The sequence below is a fragment of the Anoplophora glabripennis genome, unplaced genomic scaffold, assembly GCF_000390285.2.
Source record: "Anoplophora glabripennis isolate ALB-LARVAE unplaced genomic scaffold, Agla_2.0 scaffold111, whole genome shotgun sequence".
Classification (NCBI taxonomy): Eukaryota; Metazoa; Arthropoda; class Insecta; order Coleoptera; family Cerambycidae; genus Anoplophora; species Anoplophora glabripennis.
The window spans coordinates 769,154-788,535 of NW_019416273.1; the positions used below are offsets into that span (position 1 = coordinate 769,154).

The following is a 19,382-nucleotide window of genomic DNA, read 5'->3' on the forward strand; positions in this document are numbered from 1 at the left end:
TTGTTCGAGAAATTTGAAAATAAAAAAAATACTTTTTAAAGCAGACTAACATCACGTACCACAAAAGAAACTAATTTTTCGTATGTACTACCGCATAACGAACTATTTAAATTCAAATAAATTAGCGAATTTTGTGAAATATTGTATAGTGTGCGTGTTCTTCACATACGTTTATAACGTATATGTATTTCTGTAGAACTCCTCACTTTGATAAAGCGATTTTCATAAACAAAAACATGTAGATAAAGTCGTCTACATGTGACTAAATAATACAAGCTCCACATAACGATATGTCATCTAAACTTCTACCACAGATAGTCTCGCGCTCGCACGTTTTTTTTTTTTTAATTTAAACTTCAAAACACTGAAAACATTGTTTTCCAAAACCCGAACCCCGTGTAAGTTGCGTAAACTCGCCGCTCATGGCTATTACATAAAAAAAACATTCAATTATGTTTCCAGGAACCGGAGATTCCCATTGAACAAGGAGATCATACCCGCGTCTTTATTCTTCTCTATATATATTATTGACTGGATGTAATTATAGCCCCACGTCTCACTCTATGATGAATTGTATCCTTATAGTTGCATTTCTGACCCAAATAACAGTTCGTCGGAGAAGAGGTTTCGTCCGGCTTAACCTAGATAGCTTTACGTCTCTTGAACATTTTTATAACTACGAATTGAAGGGTTAAAACGCATAGCGCCTTATGTAAATATCTAATATCCAGCGAGTTGTTTATTTCATTAGTAAAATAATTTAATTTAATCAATTAAATAGAAACTGAACTAGATATTTAATTTTGTGGAATTATAGGCAAATGTTTATATGTATTTCTTTCTAATATAAGAAAAATGTAAATCCCCATTTAATAGAAAACGGCACGACCAAGTAGTATCTGTAAAAGTTAACAGTTCTTAGGTAAAGTGAACAAATATATAGGGTGTAATCAAAACGGATGGCGGATTCTACGGCACAAATCAACAGAAAATTTATACAGTGCTTTCGAAAAGTAACGAATAAATTCATTATTTTTTAAATTGAGAAGTTTTCGAAAAAATTCCCTGGCACGTCGATTTTGTTTTTAAAAAAGGCTCTTTTTGACATAGGACATTCTACATTCGCATCATGAAAAATTATGGTGTTACATAACAAAAATTTCAAGAAAATAATGTTTGAAGATTTTAAAATTTAATTTTCACAATACTGAAAATTATAATGATTATGTAAAAATCGACTAAATTAAATGTTCAAATTGTGCACCGTTGGCTGCCTGACAGTAGCCAAAACAATTAATAAATTCTTTTTGGACATTATCTATAACTTCACAAGGTATACGATGTATCTCGTGACGAATTCTTGCTTTTAAATCTTCTAAATTAACCGGTCTAGTAACGTATACTTTGCTTTTTAAGTATCCCCACAAGAAATAATCTAGGGGTGTCAAATCAGGCGATCTGGCTGGCCACTCAATCGGCCCCCTTCTCCCTATCCAACGATTCGGGAACAGCTCATCTAAATAAGCACGGACAGGTGTTGCATAATGGAGAGGTGCACCATTTAGTCGATTTTTACATAATCATTATCATTTTCAGTATTGTGAAAATTAAATTTTAAAATCTTCAAACATTATTTTCTTGAAATTTTTGTTATGTAACACCATAATTTTTCATGATCTGTGTATGTAGAATGACACGCTCTTTCAAATGGCATGGTCAAAATTGGGGGCTGCTATTTAAAAAAATTGTCGATGACGTCATATCTCGAACAACGATGACGTCACAAATATGGGTCGTACGTCAAAAAATGCCTTTTTTAAAAACAAAATCGACGTGCTAGCATTTTTTCGAAAACTTCTCAATTTAAAAAATAATAAATTTATTCTCGTTACTTTTCGAAAGCACTGTATACTTAAACGTGGATTCAAAATTAATGAAAGCGTGATTTATTTCAATTCAGCTTTTGTTAAAACACAATTGGGAGGTGGCCCGTAAATAATATTTAATTTAATTCATAGAGAATGCAGTTACTTAATTATTATTTCAAAAATAATTTGATCTCTTGATTCTTTAGCAGTAAGTACTTTGAAAAAAATTAATAAGGATAATATTTTTACCTCCAGAATTACGCCACTGTATGTAACAAATATGTGTTGTCCATATACGTTTGTACAGTAAATTAAATTAAAAATTTCTTCAGTCGGTTTTTTTGTAATTTAAAAAAATATATATTTTTTTCAAATAACACCCCATTTGTTAATTTAGAAAACGCAACACTCCTGGACACCTGCTTGACTTGTGACGTAGAATCCCTATTAAAATTTGGTTCAAGTATTTCACTAATATACTCTACAAAAATAAGAAATATTCGGAAAATATTAATATATCTTAAACAAAATGGTTATCTACTGCTCGTCAATTAAAAAAAAAATACCTGTAATACCTATCCTATACTTATACTACTTTCTGGAATAACTAATAAATAGATCTGCAATCCCAAAAACTTGCATATCTGCTAGGTATGTCTCGAATGCATCGATAATATTCAAGTTGCCTTCGAATTAAATTTTAAAACTCTTATCCTTAATATGCTACTAATAACATTATAAAACATTACAAAATTATTATCAGCGGCATTAAGTTTAATATTTACGTCCCTTATCTTATTTAAAATGATGTATAACAAAATAATTAACAGGGTTTATTCTTTCGAGACATTTTTTAATTTTGAGGTCCCAAACACGATGTTGTAACAAACACGCCACTTTATTCAGGAAAATATTACTAGGAAAAACGTGTAAACAACAAAAATATGTTTCAGAGTATTGATCATCAGAATACCGAAGCAGATATTTACAAGTTATAAATACTAAAGCAAATAAATATGTCGATCAAGGCACAAGCAATTTTTGACATGCTAAAAGTTCACAAAGAAATGCCCAAAAAGGCGAAATAATATCTAAATAATGAACAAAGTATTGTGAAATATCCGAGAATTCATCTGGGAATTTTCCACTGCGAGCAGAGCCCTTAAAATAGCTTTCCGAAAAAATAGGGGAGAATCAAATTATGGGTATGGGTAAAAAAATAACACCGGAGCACGTTTTGATGGGATATTATTAAAAAACTACACAAAATAACCGAGGATCGACTCAACGACGTTAATAGAAATCCCCACTACTTTAAAACAAGCATTCGGTCAAGATCAATCAATTTAAAGTATGAAAACGGCGCGATAAATAAAAGTAAACAACTTCAAGGATCAGAGTGTGGATATCATACCGATTTTTGCAAAAACTCCGGGGTTAAACCCGTAAAAACGGGCTAAATTTAAAGCCAACGTAGAATGCTTTGTTTGAACAGGCACCATTTTGAAAGGCTTCCATATAGATTACATTGCATGTTTTACGTTATTTCCACCCGATCCGTAGCTGCTAAATCGCCAACACTCACTAATTATCACAACGGATGGCAAAAGGGATGTTTTGTAACCCGTGAAAATACGGTTCGACGTTAATAAATGGGTATTCGAGGGACTGCAGTATAAAAAGGACGAGGCCATGACGCCGACATGGTAACGCGAAATTTCACATTCGAAAATGCAAGTATTTGAGAGCATAGTGCAGTTGTCATCGATTACCACGTGACGAGCGTGATTTTAATGACCGTCCGAGAAAGATATCGCGGGGGTGCTAAAGCTATTCAGTCGACGACTTAGACAGTGAACACATTAGTAGGGTTCAATGACACAACACGAAATTCACTAAAATCCACTTACCAGTTGTCTAATTTAATCAGTTCCTCTGGTTTTTTGGCCCTTCGGTCGGCTTTGAGTCTGAGGGCTTGGGGGTAGAGTTTCAGGACCTGCTCGAATTGTTGACAGGTGCCGTGGGTGAAGAACGTCGCCGTACCTTTCGCGGAGGCCATACCTATAGCTGTTCACTAACTGGCACTGCTAAGCTGGCGTGCTGTAGCCTAGTTGTTCCGCTGGCCGTAGTTGGCGGTGTGGCAGCACCGGCGAGTGGCCTCGATTGTCTGATGTTTCCCCAAGCCCGGCCCAGCAAGACTGACATTCCCCTGCGACGTTGCCGGTTCCTCTGCCGTTGTTTTTTCACGTAAACACGGGATGAAAATGCAGTTTAGCAGCTTTCAGGACGGGCGAAATTCTGAAAATAATAACCACCTGTAAAAGCTGAATGAAATTGATAAACACAAACATTTAGAGCGCCGTGGACTGCTGTGTTCTATGATTCATTATCTGGTACGTGACCTCGTATGCGTACTTGGTTGAACAGCGAGACTATTGCTTTATATAGATGGAATATAACTAGCATATTTTTGTAGAGAGCTCTGTTTAATTCAATTTTTATGAAAACGCCCATATTTTTATAAATTATAGAGGCTTTAACACCAAGATGCAAATATAAATTAACGAGTTTTAAACAAAAATCTGCAAACTATTTGTAATATGTACGTTTTTAAAATTTATTTTAGTGCGTACATTTTATTTTGATAGGTAAGGAACAATTCTAATTCACACTGTTAAATAAAAATTGACAGTTGTTAAAATTGAATCGGTAGGTAGAATACATCCGTAACCTGAAAATTATTTACTTTTCTTTTACATACAGGCGTTAAATTTTAAATTTGTGCCATGTATTTCCTACAGCCACAACATTTTTAAAGCACAACTTAATTTCCATGAAAGATGAGGAAATAAAATTGACAAAAAATTATGAAATAACTGTAATATTCTGATTTTTTTTTTTGTAATTTTTAAGGATGAAATATTTTACTTTACCTTAAACTTTGAACATTTATAAATACTTTTGAGTGAGAAAAGATTCTACAAATGTATGAACCAATAGAACATGTTGGGTCTTTTGCGTTTGAGAGCAAATAAAACTTTTTTCAAATCAAATTTTGGCCATATTTTTTAATTTATATTTTTTTATTTTATTATTTATTATTTATATTTTTTCTAAAAAACATAATATACACTATATTGGGTACCTACCTATTAGTTTTAGATTGTACTTTGCCGCAGTTAAAACAAAACAGAATTGATACTCAGATTAAAAATTTGACTCGAAATAGTCGGAAGATATTACAGAAAATTTATTTTTTCAACTTCGACACCCTGTATCTCGAAAACTAATAGTGCAACATTGTACGTATATGACTTTTCCACTTTTCCCCATTCATTTTCGTCGTAGAATCTAGTGGTAAAGTTTGTAGTTATATTGTTAGACACAACTAAAAAATTTTAATGATAGATTTTGCAATATCTAAAAAATCCTTTACATACTAAAAACCATCCAAAAACCCAAGCCTATTAGTTAAATTGTACCCGAATTTGCTCATACGCAAGACTTGATAATTGAGTATCGGTATCATACGATGCGAGATCCTCCCTAGCTAGAGCCCCAGCGGCAACAGGCCCCCCTTTTCATATATCCAAAGGGTAGGGGTAGCGATTCGAAAAACATCTGCGGTCCCAGTTTGTGAGGTTAGAATATGCTAAACTACAGGGGCGGTGATGAATATCTTCCACCGGCTTCATTATCCATAAAAATTACTATGAAACGGTGATGTTTGCTTCAAATCCTTGATTTTTTCTACATACAGTGTTCTGTTCAAGGACTAACCACCCACGTTACTTTTTTTTATATATTCACCGATTTTAACGAACTTTCCGTTTTGTAAGGTATATCTTCTTCCCTCATTCACTACTTAAGTCAAAGTCATCGCCAACTGCGACCATTTTTTAAGTTTTACAGAAAAAAAATCGATAAAAAGATCAGTAATATCATGGAGACACCGTTTTTTATACTATTTCTGAAATAAAATCGCACATAATTGTACTTTTTTATATTTAATTTTCTTAAGTATGTGTCCGGAAATGCTTTGTTTCTAGAAACAGGGTGTTGAAATTAAAATAAAATACCCCTTCAAATGCTTAACATAGATTAATGTTACCCTGAAGTACAATTAATTTAATTAATTAGTTAATTTTCTTTTTGACCTGCTTCGAAAATTATTATTGTTATTATTATTAATTATTACCACACACTATATACTGGTACCACAAAAATCGATGTTTGTGTTTTAAGTCATCTGTAAGAATCCGTTGGGACCGCTTCACTGTAAAGATTTCTGGTGGGACTTTTCTCATTTTTGAACAAAAAAAAATAGCTGGCCATGAATTTAAATTAAAAAACGTACTTCCACGAGATCTATCCATGAACAAACAACGAGGGTGGTATATTTTTAAACAAAACACCCTGTATATCAAAGCTTATCACTAACTTGACTTCCTGAAGAAGTAAAACACAATTAACGAAACGTCATATGGATATATTTAAGATTACTTGGGCAATTACCGGTTGTAAACAAAAAATAATAATGTTTATGTCAGTATACTTATACATATTGCAATATAAATGAAAAATATCATCTTGGTAGTAAAGATAAAATTTCAATTGAATTTATCATAAACTTATTTATTAATTTATCTGTGTTTACTTATTAATTTATCATTTATAAATATTATTACCAATAAAATATTAACGGATATTGCAGAGTGCATAAATTCGCATGTGACAAATATAGCTTGAGTACTTTTAAAATAAAGTATTCAAAAATGAAATAATATTTTCCAAATTCGAGTGAATTGGCAAATTTTTGCTAAGGACGATCCTGTTTTGGTTTAACCTATCGATAATGCACATGCTCGCGTTGAACTTGGTTATAGTTAATGCAAATGGAATTAATTTAATCATACGAATGTTGTTGTTCGACTAACATACCCAATTTGTTACACTAAAGTAAAATAATATCTATACTATTATCCTCAAATAAATCGTCTATATTCAAATATCGGGATAACGATAAAAAACTGTTAAAGCAATATTGAAATTTAATGTATTGCATTATTAAGAATGTGATAAATAGAAACCTGCCAGAAATTCCATTAAAAGCCCATAGATAAAGTGGATTTTATTAAATAATGATTTTTGAATCATAAAAAATTGGGAATTTTAAAATATTGAATACAAAAAATATCCATTAACCTTTCCTAAAACTATAATTACCAGTTTCAATTAAAGTATACAGGGCGTTCTTCGATAAACGTCCTCTAGCTTGTAGCCAAGCATGTTTGTTACGCTAAAATTTAAAAAGTTTGTATCCCAAAACAGAAAAAGTAGTTAAGCTTTTATACGGGGTGTAACACCGCAGCGTTCCAAAAATTAAAAAGTTATTCTTGTCCAAATCTAAGAACTTTAGATATTTTATACAAATATTTGCCCTTGACGGTTCTTAGAAAGAAGTTATATTTTTAAATATCATCTGGAGAAATGTAGATATTGAAACAAAATTTTGTTCAAAAATGTATACAGGGTGTTTCTTAAGTAGACGTCAAAAATCCAGAGGCGTAATCTGTGGCCAAAAATAATGTGGGGTCTTAGGAAAGCCATTGTCCAGCTACAGCGTCTCAAAAATTAAAAAAAAAATCAGTTTAAAAAATCCATTTTGTTAATCGGTTTGGAATACAAATATAATACAATGACGCATATGATGACCTATTTTATTTGTAATATCATACAGGGTGATACATTTTTTTGGCAAATAATGATTGATTATACCCTCATCTCCGCCACTGGTAAGTTTCAAAAGCTGCTAATTTTTTGTGTCATACCTACTGTCATACTAAATATGCACACCGAATTTGGTTAAATTATCTCAAGCGGTTTAGAAATTAAAAACTGTTTTTTTTTGACACGCTGTAGGTGTACAATGGCTGTCCTAAGACCCCATATTTGTATAACAAAAACCCTACAGAATACGCCTCTGGATTTTTGACCTCTACTTAAGAAATACCCTGCATAATATAGTGAAAAAAATTGGTCTCAGCTGAAATCAATGACGCAGATAGACAGTATAACAACTCTTTTTACCAATTTAGATATTCAATTTTCACTTGAACGACAATGATGTTTTGATTTTTTGTACATTTACCTTTTGGTAAAAATTAACAAGTTGTAAAGACGATACTTTTAGATAAATGTAAAATTTATTTGACTTTGCAAAACATGTATATTTTTAATATACTTATTTTATTATTAGCTTTTTATTTTTAAAGTATTAAACTACAATTTCAAAAGAATTAAAAAAAATGTCATTAAAAATTTAATTAAAAAAGCCAAAGAACGTTCTTTTATACCGAAAATCTAGGTATGCCAAATACTCGTAACTGATATTGATTGTGAGAAATAACTACTCTGAGGACTATGTGCCCTGACCAGCATTGAATTATACCAGCAATATCTACTAAACAGCTAGAAGTTAGTAATTATCTCAATTAAATTTATATATACCCAGATGCCAATAGTATATCTAGATTTTTGGTAGATACCAATAGATATCGTTTAAATTCATTTGATAAAATTTTTAGAAAATTTTATTTTAATTTATTTGCTAGCTTTTAGTTATTGTAAAATAAAATATCGAGATCTAATAATAAAATATATATTTTAAATTAAAGATATTTAGCAGAAAATGCAAATGTTCGTTTTTGTCAAATGTGATGGACAACAGAATACGTAAACAAAATAATTTGAACATGTCAGGTATAGGTTTACTGTTCTCAATTAACAATATTTAGATGTATCACATTTTATTTTTTACAATTTTTTATTAGTAGCAGTTAAGTATTGCTCGTGTATTTCAATGCTGGTCAGAGTATGTAGTCCGCAGAGTAGTAGTTTTCCGTATCATCAGTTCAGAATATTGTAGATACCTTTTGCATAACTAGATATGACAAGATTGTTAAATTTATATGAATTATAAGAAAATAAAATGTGTTTAACTGTATTAGCGATTCCTATATTCGAATGAATCAGCTGATAGTACTGATACCCTTTGTTTACTTGTATCCGTAGTCTTATATTTCAAAAATTAAAGTACCAAAAGTGATTGTTGATACGAGAATATATTTTTAAATTTGGTTGAGATGTTACGCCCCTGTATTTTTGATACATTGTAGTGTTTCACCGTAGACTATAGTCATTCCCAGTTTGTACCAGTTTTCTGTATAATTCACGCTTATTTTAATTGTCAGTGTTGCGAGAAACAACTACTCCGAGGGCTATATGCCCCTACCGGCATTGAATTATACTCGCAACACCTAGTGCAACAGCTAGGGTAGTTCGTCAGCACGACAGATAGAGCCATTTGCGCTCCCGCTTAAACCAGGGAGTAACTATTAAACAAACAATACACTAATTGACCATCAATAGAGCTGTAAGCCTTATCCATATTCGGTAGGTAGGTAGTAGTTATAATAACATCACGTATCGTGAATATTAAAAAATCTTTCCGCGCGTCTTTCTATGTGTTTACAACTCCGATAGAAACATTACAATCTGCCGCACAATTAGAGAATCCTAAGAATAAGCTAAATATACAGTTTCAGTTAATTATCAGAGAAAATTAACGTATCAGCAGCAGTAACTTGAAACCCCTACATAAGAATTCATGCGTCGCCGCTACTGTATAACTCAAACTGTGAATAAACCAAGCATACGAAATCATGTATTCCAAGTGAACAAACCGACGTTCGTCCACAGCACTTTCAATTCTCTGCGTACAAAACTTCGAATTTGATGTGGAAAACTCAAAATACTGAAAATTGTAAGAAAATCAATAAAGCAACTTATTGATTTTTCATCAAAAGCCAACAAAAAAACCCTCGGGAACGTACAGTCGCTTCGTGGCCAAGCGGACGTAAGACAACACTTCTCAAAACCATATTATAAATAACGTATGACTGTCCCAGCTGCGTTAATGGGTGCTAATGTGTGCTCGTTTGCGGAATCCGAAGGCGTAAATCCCCAGGAGGAGCGGCGGCGCGACGAGCCGGCAACGCCGCCGGTTATTTCCTGTGATATCTCTGCGAGGCAAGAGAACGGCGAATGGTTTTTACTGGCCGTACACGCGCTGTGTTTTCTATAGTAGGCTCCGGCGAAGTAATCAACGAAATTATAACTCCGTATCGCGGGTATACCTGTTAGCTGCGTCAGTCTGTTACGACCTGGCAGTCGTATGCACGGCCGGAGTTGATTGTTTCCTTCGAGCCTGGGACAGGATACGGTGCGGTCGCCTTTTTTTTAAATATGGGGAATATGATGTTATAGTTCGCATACCTACCCACTCTTATTTCGAAATTACGTCTTATACAGGGTGGTCTTAAATAGAAGTCGGTTTAGAAATATTAACCTGATTCAAACAAATTCAAAACAATGTTTTTAAAAATCGTATCAAATGTCATACAATGTTCTTCGATACCAGATACCAGAAATCTAAGTATACAAAAGATGTTTAACTTGTTTATTTGGGCTGTAAAATTTTGTAAAAAATATGAGCTTGTAGGATTTTTTCTGTACTTTTTGCACGGGTATTTGAAAATTGATCAAATATATTAGTATACAGGGTAGATAAAAAAGTATACCTTTTTAAATGGGACACCCTATATCTGAATTAATTTATTGATTCTTCGTTTAATTCTAAGCATTTTTTATATAAAAAGTCGTATACTCAAAGTAAACACTAAAAATGCAAATTTTTCTATGCGTATAAAAAAAACGTGGGCTTAACTTTTGGCGGCACAATATGTTAAAAAAATTCGAAAAAGGTCAAATCTTTCTTCGTATTTAATTATGTATCTTTACAAGAGTTGATTTTAGGCGAAAATGGAAGAGGAAAAAAATGTTTGTAATTAAATTTTTTACAAAATATGACTAGTTACGAATCGAATGAATCATGATTATTATTGTAAAAATCGAAAAAATCGCCAAAAGTGGGGTTAAAAACATTATTTTTTAGGGATTTTTTTTGGGGTCTTTAAATTGGGTATATGACCTTCATACTTGGCTCAAGAAAACTTCGTGTTATGTAGAATTATCACACCAAATTTCATCAAAATCGGTTAGATAGATTTTGCATAATAATTTTGCAATCCAAAATTTGAAAAAAATTTTCAAATTTTCGTATTTTTAAAATGCCTATCGTCAATAATTATTGGTCTTTCAACAGTCCAATAATTATTTATCTTTAAACTTCCTTTAATTATCAACTTTATTTTTTTATTATATCAAAGGTAAGTGCATAAACTTATATACTGTTTATCAAAGATCAAAAACAAATTTATTTAAATATTCTAAAATTGTTTAAACAAAAATTATTTTCAAAATATGTCGAAAATTAGAAATATAATGAGTTAATTTCTCATTTGCTTATATTTTAAACAATAAATAATTTTTGAATTATACTTTAATCACAAAAGAAATGATGATTAAATTAATAAATGAATTAGGTATAAAAAATCAATAACCTGCTTTAAAAAATTTGATTTGATTGAATATTCACAAAGTTATTCCAATTATTTATAAGTACAAAAATTCGAACAATGTTTAAACAAGCGCCAGAGCTCTCCTAATTGACGGATTCGAATTTGAAAGCTTGAGAGCCCCTATATGTGATTAAATATTCAAGTATCTAAGGGCCTTGGTTTTTGCTGTGCAAAATTTTAAATATTTGCAATTTTTTTCAAAATCAGGATTGCAAAATTATTATGCAAAATCTATAGAAACGATTTTGATGAAATTTGGTGTGATAATTCTACATAACTTGAAGTTTTATTGAGCCAAGTGTGAAGGTCCTATACCCAATTTAAATTCCCCAAAAAATTCCTTAAAAAGTAATGTTTTTTAACTCAATTTTTGGCAATTTTTCGATTTTTACAATAATAATCATAATTCATTCGATTTGTAACTAGTCATATTTTATAAAAAATTTAATTACAAACATTTTTTTCCTCTTCCATTTTCCCCTAAAATCAACTCTTGAAAAGATACATAATTAAATACGAAGAAAGATTTTACATTTTTCGATTCTTTTTAACATATTGTGCCGCTAAAAGTTAAGCCCACGTTTTTTTTATGCGCATAGAAAAATTTTCATTTCTAGTAATATTTTAAATATTAAGTTGCCCCACAGGGCCCCTACCTTGCTTGATGCATTTTAGTAATGTTCTTCGAAATATCTCCAAAGATCCTCTTACAAAATCTGAATGGTTTTCATTTAGTTCATTTATTTCGTTCCTAATTAGTTGATTTAATTCTATATTTTCAATATGATTTTGGTAAATGCGATTTTTTAAATATCCTCAAAGAAACGCACAATTTTGCTGTTACTTATTATTATTTGAGAATGACACTTGCGACACATTGCGTATTTTTAAAAAGTCATAATAGTCCAGGGAACCAAGGGTTTCCCCTCCGAATTATTTCAGATAGAACCGATTGACGTGAAACTTCTTGGATTGTAAGGAGTGAAACATACGACCCCATTGCAATATTTTATTAGAAATTTTTTATATGAAGCAAATTATTTATTTAAAAATATTTATTCCGAAGACTATTTATTGCGCAACTTTTTTACCTCTTGTAATTTTTCGATAGAACCGATAGTTTTCTAGTAAAAAAATTAGATGCGTCATCGTTCACTAAAGGGGTAATTACCATAGACCTTATAAACTACTGGACTCGCCCAATTGTCATTTTGCCTCTATAAACGGCAATCGCTCAGACGTGTGCGAGAGAGATGGAGCTAGTAAGGGCTTAAGCTTCGTTCGCAGAATTTCGACTGCAACGCGCTACATTTAATTCAACCAATCAGCTAGCTATACTCGATTCCTTACCCCTTTTTTCTGTTGGGCCGTATTCAAAGACTTTATAAAAATAATATAGAGACTAAAAGACAAAAAATTTTCATTTTTTCCAGTAGTGTACGTATGTAAAAGGGTTTATTATATTACTGTCCTAATTACAGTACAATATTTGAATTGTTTTAGCTATAATATTCCAAATAGTTTTTATAATGCCTTATTTATGTATTTCTCCATTTATTTTCCTCATATCGTAAACTCGATCGGTTAAAATTACTGCAAGCTCTTCTGACGTAGTTGTTTCAAATATTTCATATTTTCTTGCTTTGCAGAACTGTATAAATTGAAACTATGTCGATGCTTTCTTCGTTCAACATATTATTTGAAGAGAATTTTTGCTAAGCATATTTCAGTTAAAACTTTTTCGTTATATTCGGTTTGATGTTAAAAAATAATTTGAAGAGTAACACATTTAAAAGCGGCAAAATTTGGACGTTAAACGTTAAAATGACATTTTATTTTGAGGATGAGGGAAATAATATAATCTAATAAGTTATCATCGGAGACAACTCTGCTTGGTCATTATTTTCAGAAAGATGCAAAAAGTATAAACATGTTGGTATCATCATAACTTCTTTCCTACCTATGAAATTAATTTTTTTCTCCAGTTAAACGTCTCTTTATGCAATTTATCGCAGAACACGATTGCACCGTATTTAGTTCTTACGAATCTTTCAAATACACTAACTAAATCACAAGAAATCAATCGATAATGTCAATACATGACATTCACTTCACAAAGTTTGTTTATGGCATTTTGTAACGGTATACCCGTGTACCTTCATTTGTTTTACCGGTATTTGCCTCAACTAGCTTCATCTGCCTTGCACACATCAGCGCGATTGACCTCTCTTTCTAGGTCCAGTCCATAGTTTACTAGGTCTATGGTAATTACGAAAATTTATAAAAATAAAGTAGGCAGATGTCATAACAAATAAATTGTTATTTATCATATTAATAAATTAACACTTTCTGTCAACCAATAATTAGTACCAATTGATTAATTTATTATGAGAATAATTAATGGCGAATAATATTTATACCAATGACGAATATGTCGACATGCTCCAAGTGTTTTTCGAATCCAGAAAAAAGAGTAACCCTGCAGTAAGATTATACCACCAAAAATATCCAAACCGACCGATGCCTCATAGAAAAACATTGACCTCGGTGGAAAGAAGGCTTCGCGAAACTGGTAAAATTCAGCCCAATCGTGAGGGTGCCGGAAGAAGGCATAATGTCCGAACTGTTGAAACTGAGGAAGCTATACTGGAACATCTAGAACAAGTCTATGGCACAAGCACAAGGCAGGTGTCCAGGCAACNACACATTGCGTATTTTTAAAAAGTCATAATAGTCCAGGGAACCAAGGGTTTCCCCTCCGAATTATTTCGGATAGAACCGATTGACGTGAAGCTTCTTGGACTGTAAGTAGAAAATAGGTCAAGAAACAAAAGTTGTATAGTGCCGATGAGCGCTTTTGCCCAGGGGGTGGAATACCTAGGAGTGAAACAATCGACCCCATTACAGTATTTTATTAGAAATTTTTTATATGAAGCAAATTATTTATTTAAAAATATTTATTGGGAAGACTGATTTATTGCGCAACTTTTTTACCACTAATAATTTTCCAATAAAACCGATAGTTTTCTAGTAAAAAAATTAGATGCGTCATCGTTCACTAAAGGGGTAATTGCGAAAATTTATAAAAATAAAGTAGGCGGATGTCGTAACAAATAAATTGTTATTTATCATATTAATAAATTGACACTTTCTGTCAACCAATAATTAGTACCAACTGATTAATTTATTATTAGAATAATTATGGCAAATAATATTTATACCAATGACGAATATGTCGACATGCTCGAAGTGTTTTTCGAATCCAGAAGAAATAGTAACGCTGCAGTAAGATTATACCACCAAAGATATCCAAACCGACCGATTCCTCATAGACAAATATTGGCCTCGGTGGAAAGAAGGATTCGCGAAACTGGTAAAATTCAGCCCAATCGTGAGAGTGCCGGAAAAAAGCGCAATGTCCGGACTGTTGAGACTGAGGAAGCTGTACTGGAACATCTAGAACAAGACTGTAGTACAAGCACAAGACAGGCGTCCAGGCAACTGCAAGTTTCTCACAGTCTTGTGTTTATACCCTTTTCACCATCAACCCGTGCAAGAATTGAATGACCCTGATTTACCTAACCGCGTGGATTTTTGTCAATAGTACATTAATATTTCCAGGCATAGCTTAAATTTCCTAATGAATATACTTTTCACCGATGAAGCAAATTTTCCTAGAGTAGGTGCAGTAAACCTTCATAATGTTCATTCATGGTCGGAAGAAAATACTCATGAAATATTTCTTTCAAGATGTCAACATAATTTCAGTTTAAACGTTTGGATGGGAATTGTAGGAAATACTCTAGTAGGATCTTTTTATTCTTCCACACAGGCTTGGAGCGACCGAGTATCTTAGATTTTTAAACGAAAATCTTCCAACATTACTTGAGGATGTACCCCTCGCTACTCGCTACACGTCAGGTGTGTGGTATATACAGGATGGGTCGCCTGCACATAGTACACTTGCCGTTAGAGAATGGTTAAATTTAAATTACTCGAATCGCTGGATTGGTCGTGGTTGTGATGCCCCAGTTTGTTGGCCTGCACGTTCACCTGACCTAACGCCTATGGATTTCTTTTTGTGGGGACACATAAAAGTAAAAGTATTGTTTATGCGACTCCTGTTGCCTCTTTGGAAGAACTACGCTTAAGAATATTTTAGGCAGCAGATGACCTTCGCAATAACCAAGAACTGTTTGTGCGAGTGCGTTATAACTTCAACCGACGTATTAGGTTATGCTTGCAGCAAAATGGAAATTATTTCGAGAATATTCTTTAAATTTAATTTTGCATTTCTTGTTTTTCGTTTGTATTAATTTTTATTTCAGATAAATAACTCTACATAATACATATCCCATAGTCATAAGTTATCAAACATTTTTCATTAAGTAAATTATTCTTATTAACATAAAGTGGCAATTTATTAATATGATAAATATNTACCAATGACGAATATGTCGACATGCTCCAAGTGTTTTTCGAATCCAGAAAAAAGAGTAACCCTGCAGTAAGATTATACCACCAAAAATATCCAAACCGACCGATGCCTCATAGAAAAACATTGACCTCGGTGGAAAGAAGGCTTCGCGAAACTGGTAAAATTCAGCCCAATCGTGAGGGTGCCGGAAGAAGGCATAATGTCCGAACTGTTGAAACTGAGGAAGCTATACTGGAACATCTAGAACAAGTCTATGGCACAAGCACAAGGCAGGTGTCCAGGCAACTGCAAGTTTCTCATAGTCTTGTGTGGAATGTAGCTCATGAAAATCTTTTATACCCTTTTCACCATCAACCCGTGCAAGAATTAAATTACCCTGATTTACCTAGCCGCGTGGATTTTTGTCAACGGTACATTAATAATTCCCAGGCATGACTTAAATTTCCTAATGAATATACTTTTCACCGATGAAGCAAATTTTCCTAGAGTAGGTACAGTAAACCTTCATAAGGTTCATTCATGGTCGGAAGAAAATACTCATGAAATATTTGTTTCAAGATGTCAACATAATTTCAGTTTAAACGTTTGGATGGGAATTGTAGGAAATATTCTAGCAGGTCCTTTTATTCTTCCACACAGGCTTGGAGCGACCGAGTATCTTAGATTTTTAAACGAAAATCTTCCAACATTACTTGAGGATGTACCCCTCACTACTCGCTACACGTCAGGTGTGTGGTATATGCACGATGGGTCGCCTGCACATAGTACACTTGCCGTTAGAGAATAGTTAAATTTAAATTACTAGAATCGCTGGATTGGTCGTTGTTGTGATGCCCCAGTTTGTTGGCCTGCACGTTCACCTGACCTAACGCCTATGGATTTCTTTTTGTGGGGACACATAAAAAGTAAAAGTATTGCTTATGCGACTCCTGTTGCCTCTTTGGAAGAACTACGCTTAAGAATATTTTAGGCAGCAGATGACCTTCGCAATAACCAAGAACTGTTTGTGCGAGTGCGTTATAACTTCAACCGACGTATTAGGTTATGCTTGCAGCAAAATGGAAATTATTTCGAGAATATTCTTTAAATTTAATTTTGCATTTCTTGTTTTTCGTTTGTATTAATTTTTATTTCAGATAAATAACTCTACATAATACATATCCCATAGTCATAAGTTATCAAACATTTTTCATTAAGTAAATTATTCTTAATGTTGTTATTAAATTACCAGCTTATTAACATAAAGTGGCAATTTATTAATATGATAAATATAACAATTTATTTGTTATGACATCCGCCTACTTTATTTTTACAAATTTTCGCAATTACCCCTTTAGTGAACGATGACGCATCTAATTTTTTTACTAGAAAAGTATCGGTTTTATCGAAAAATTACAAGAGGTAAAAAAGTTGCGCAATAAATCAGTCTTCCCAATAAATATTTTTAAACGAATACTTTGCGCTTCATATAAAAAATTTCTAATAAAATATTGCAATGGGGTTGACTGTTTCACTCCTTTATAAAATACGCCAATGATCGAACAAATATTGAATAGTTGTCTCTGAAAAGTTGTCTCTTTATTAGTAGGATGCTCATATCAAGTTTCGTATCTCTAACGTTCCCCATGTTAAAGAAAAAAATTAAAATGTGAATTTCAATCCCCCCCTTTAAAAGGGTATATTACCTTAGGGGTGTAACTCTCATATAAGGTATTTTTACTTCAATCCTTTTATTTTTGGCTCTACATTCACTGGTACCATTTTTGCTACTTCATTTAAAAACACCCAGTATAACACTTTATTCAGTTTTTTAGCATAAGGAGTGATTTTCATCCCCTAAAAATAAGTAGCGCATATCAAGAATATAAAACTTTTCATTTACAGGGTGAAATAAGCTTAATTCTAAATTTTCATAAAAATCGGAAGTATTCGGAGGTTTTACCCTGTTTTTCTCTTCGTTCACTGGACTATAACTTTTTGCTCCTCAGGATATCTATCCCTTTGATTTTTTTTCATTTTCATATCGTTTCTACGACAAAAAAAAATTCACAAGTGTCGCTACGAGTAAATACCATTTTCGGGATTTTCACCATAAAAGTTTATAGTGTAACGAATTTAATATACTTATAGGCTGGTGTAGGCTGCAGCCTACAGGCCCCCAGTAACTAGGGGCCCATGTTAACAACAATTTTTTTATGAAAACTAATTCTTTTTTAAGATTTTTTGAAGACCTCCCCATCATGAACAAGAAAAAAAAATTATTCTGAAAAATATAATTTTTATTCTTAAAATTTGAATTCTATCCAATTTTTTTTTTTGGGTGGGGGCTACCAAAACGGATATTTCTTTTCTAGAATAGGCCCCCACTAATTTTCAGCCTACAGGCCCCCACCACTGTAAATCAGGCACTGTAGGGATGTATGTATACATTTTCATGGTAGGCTTTGAAAAACAAAGTAACCATAAAAAAAAAGAAATCGCGTACCCATACGCGACCAGCTCAGTCGATAGCGCACTGACGGAGGTGAAATTAAAAAGGAAACGCCGGGTGGCGGCGGGAAAAACGGCGCGGGTGACGTCGGCTCGCTGGTCGGTTCCGAGGAAGCTGTAGAGCTGGAGATAGCGAAGCGCCATTCATTATAAAACCGTCAAATGTAACGCTAAATCGCGAGTCACGTCTTGCCGGAGGCGCTGCAATAACAATCCTTTGCTCCCCTTTCATCCCAGCCAACGCGATTAGTTCGTAATCATCCGGGCGCGGGCGATTTGCGGCACGTGCGACACTGGAAAAGTGAACCGGGAACCGAACAAATCACCAATAACCACGAAGTGATATACAGGGCGTTTTACTTAAGACTGTAACACCCTTGTAACTTTTTCAGTTCTTTCAATTTTTTTTTCGAAGATGCTTGGGTTTGTTTAAAACACCAAAAATCGACTGAAAATGTAGTTAATAAAAGATCCCTCACTAAATGTTTTTAAAAACAAAATTGAAGAAGTCTATTTAATATACAGTGTGTAACTTTGATTGAGGGTCATATTTAAACGGATGCTATCTATGACCCTGACACGTATCAATAGTTCATTTTTTCAAATTTTGTCGTGAAAATTTACTTTTTTTATAACCTCTTTTAGTAATTATCATACTCCCCCACTGGACAACCTAGTGTGACCTCAATCAACGACGCGAGTTAGTCTCAACGCATGCACAATTAGGATCTGGGCTGTGCATTGTTGTCAAATCTAATAATTTAAAGCTATTAAAAAGCAAGTTTTCATATAACCAGCCGCGAGATACTGCTCCTTAACGCGTTATTTTTGTTGAATGGGTATTTGCCAGGAGCCATATCATCCCATTTAGGCGAAAATTTAGTTCTTTCATATAATACAAACTATAAAACAGCACTTAATAAGTACCTAATCCAACAGAAAACTCAAGCAGTAATCAATAATGATAAATGAAATATACAAACATAAGTAAATAATCGGTTTAGCCATATGATTTTTATAGCATACAAGTGACTTGAAATTGTG

At 33.0% G+C, this 19,382-nt stretch overlaps 1 protein-coding gene across 1 annotated transcript in view; it reads right to left on the minus strand.

Moving 5' to 3' along the window:
- The window catches only part of LOC108903947, a 97,143-nt gene that overhangs the window by 9,000 nt on the left and 68,761 nt on the right, over positions 1-19,382 (minus strand). Inside the window, exon 2 of the mRNA XM_018706299.1 lies at positions 3,779-4,166. Coding sequence (XP_018561815.1) covers positions 3,779-3,927 — 149 coding nt within the window. The 5' untranslated portion in view covers positions 3,928-4,166. The remainder of the gene's footprint in view (positions 1-3,778; positions 4,167-19,382) is intronic.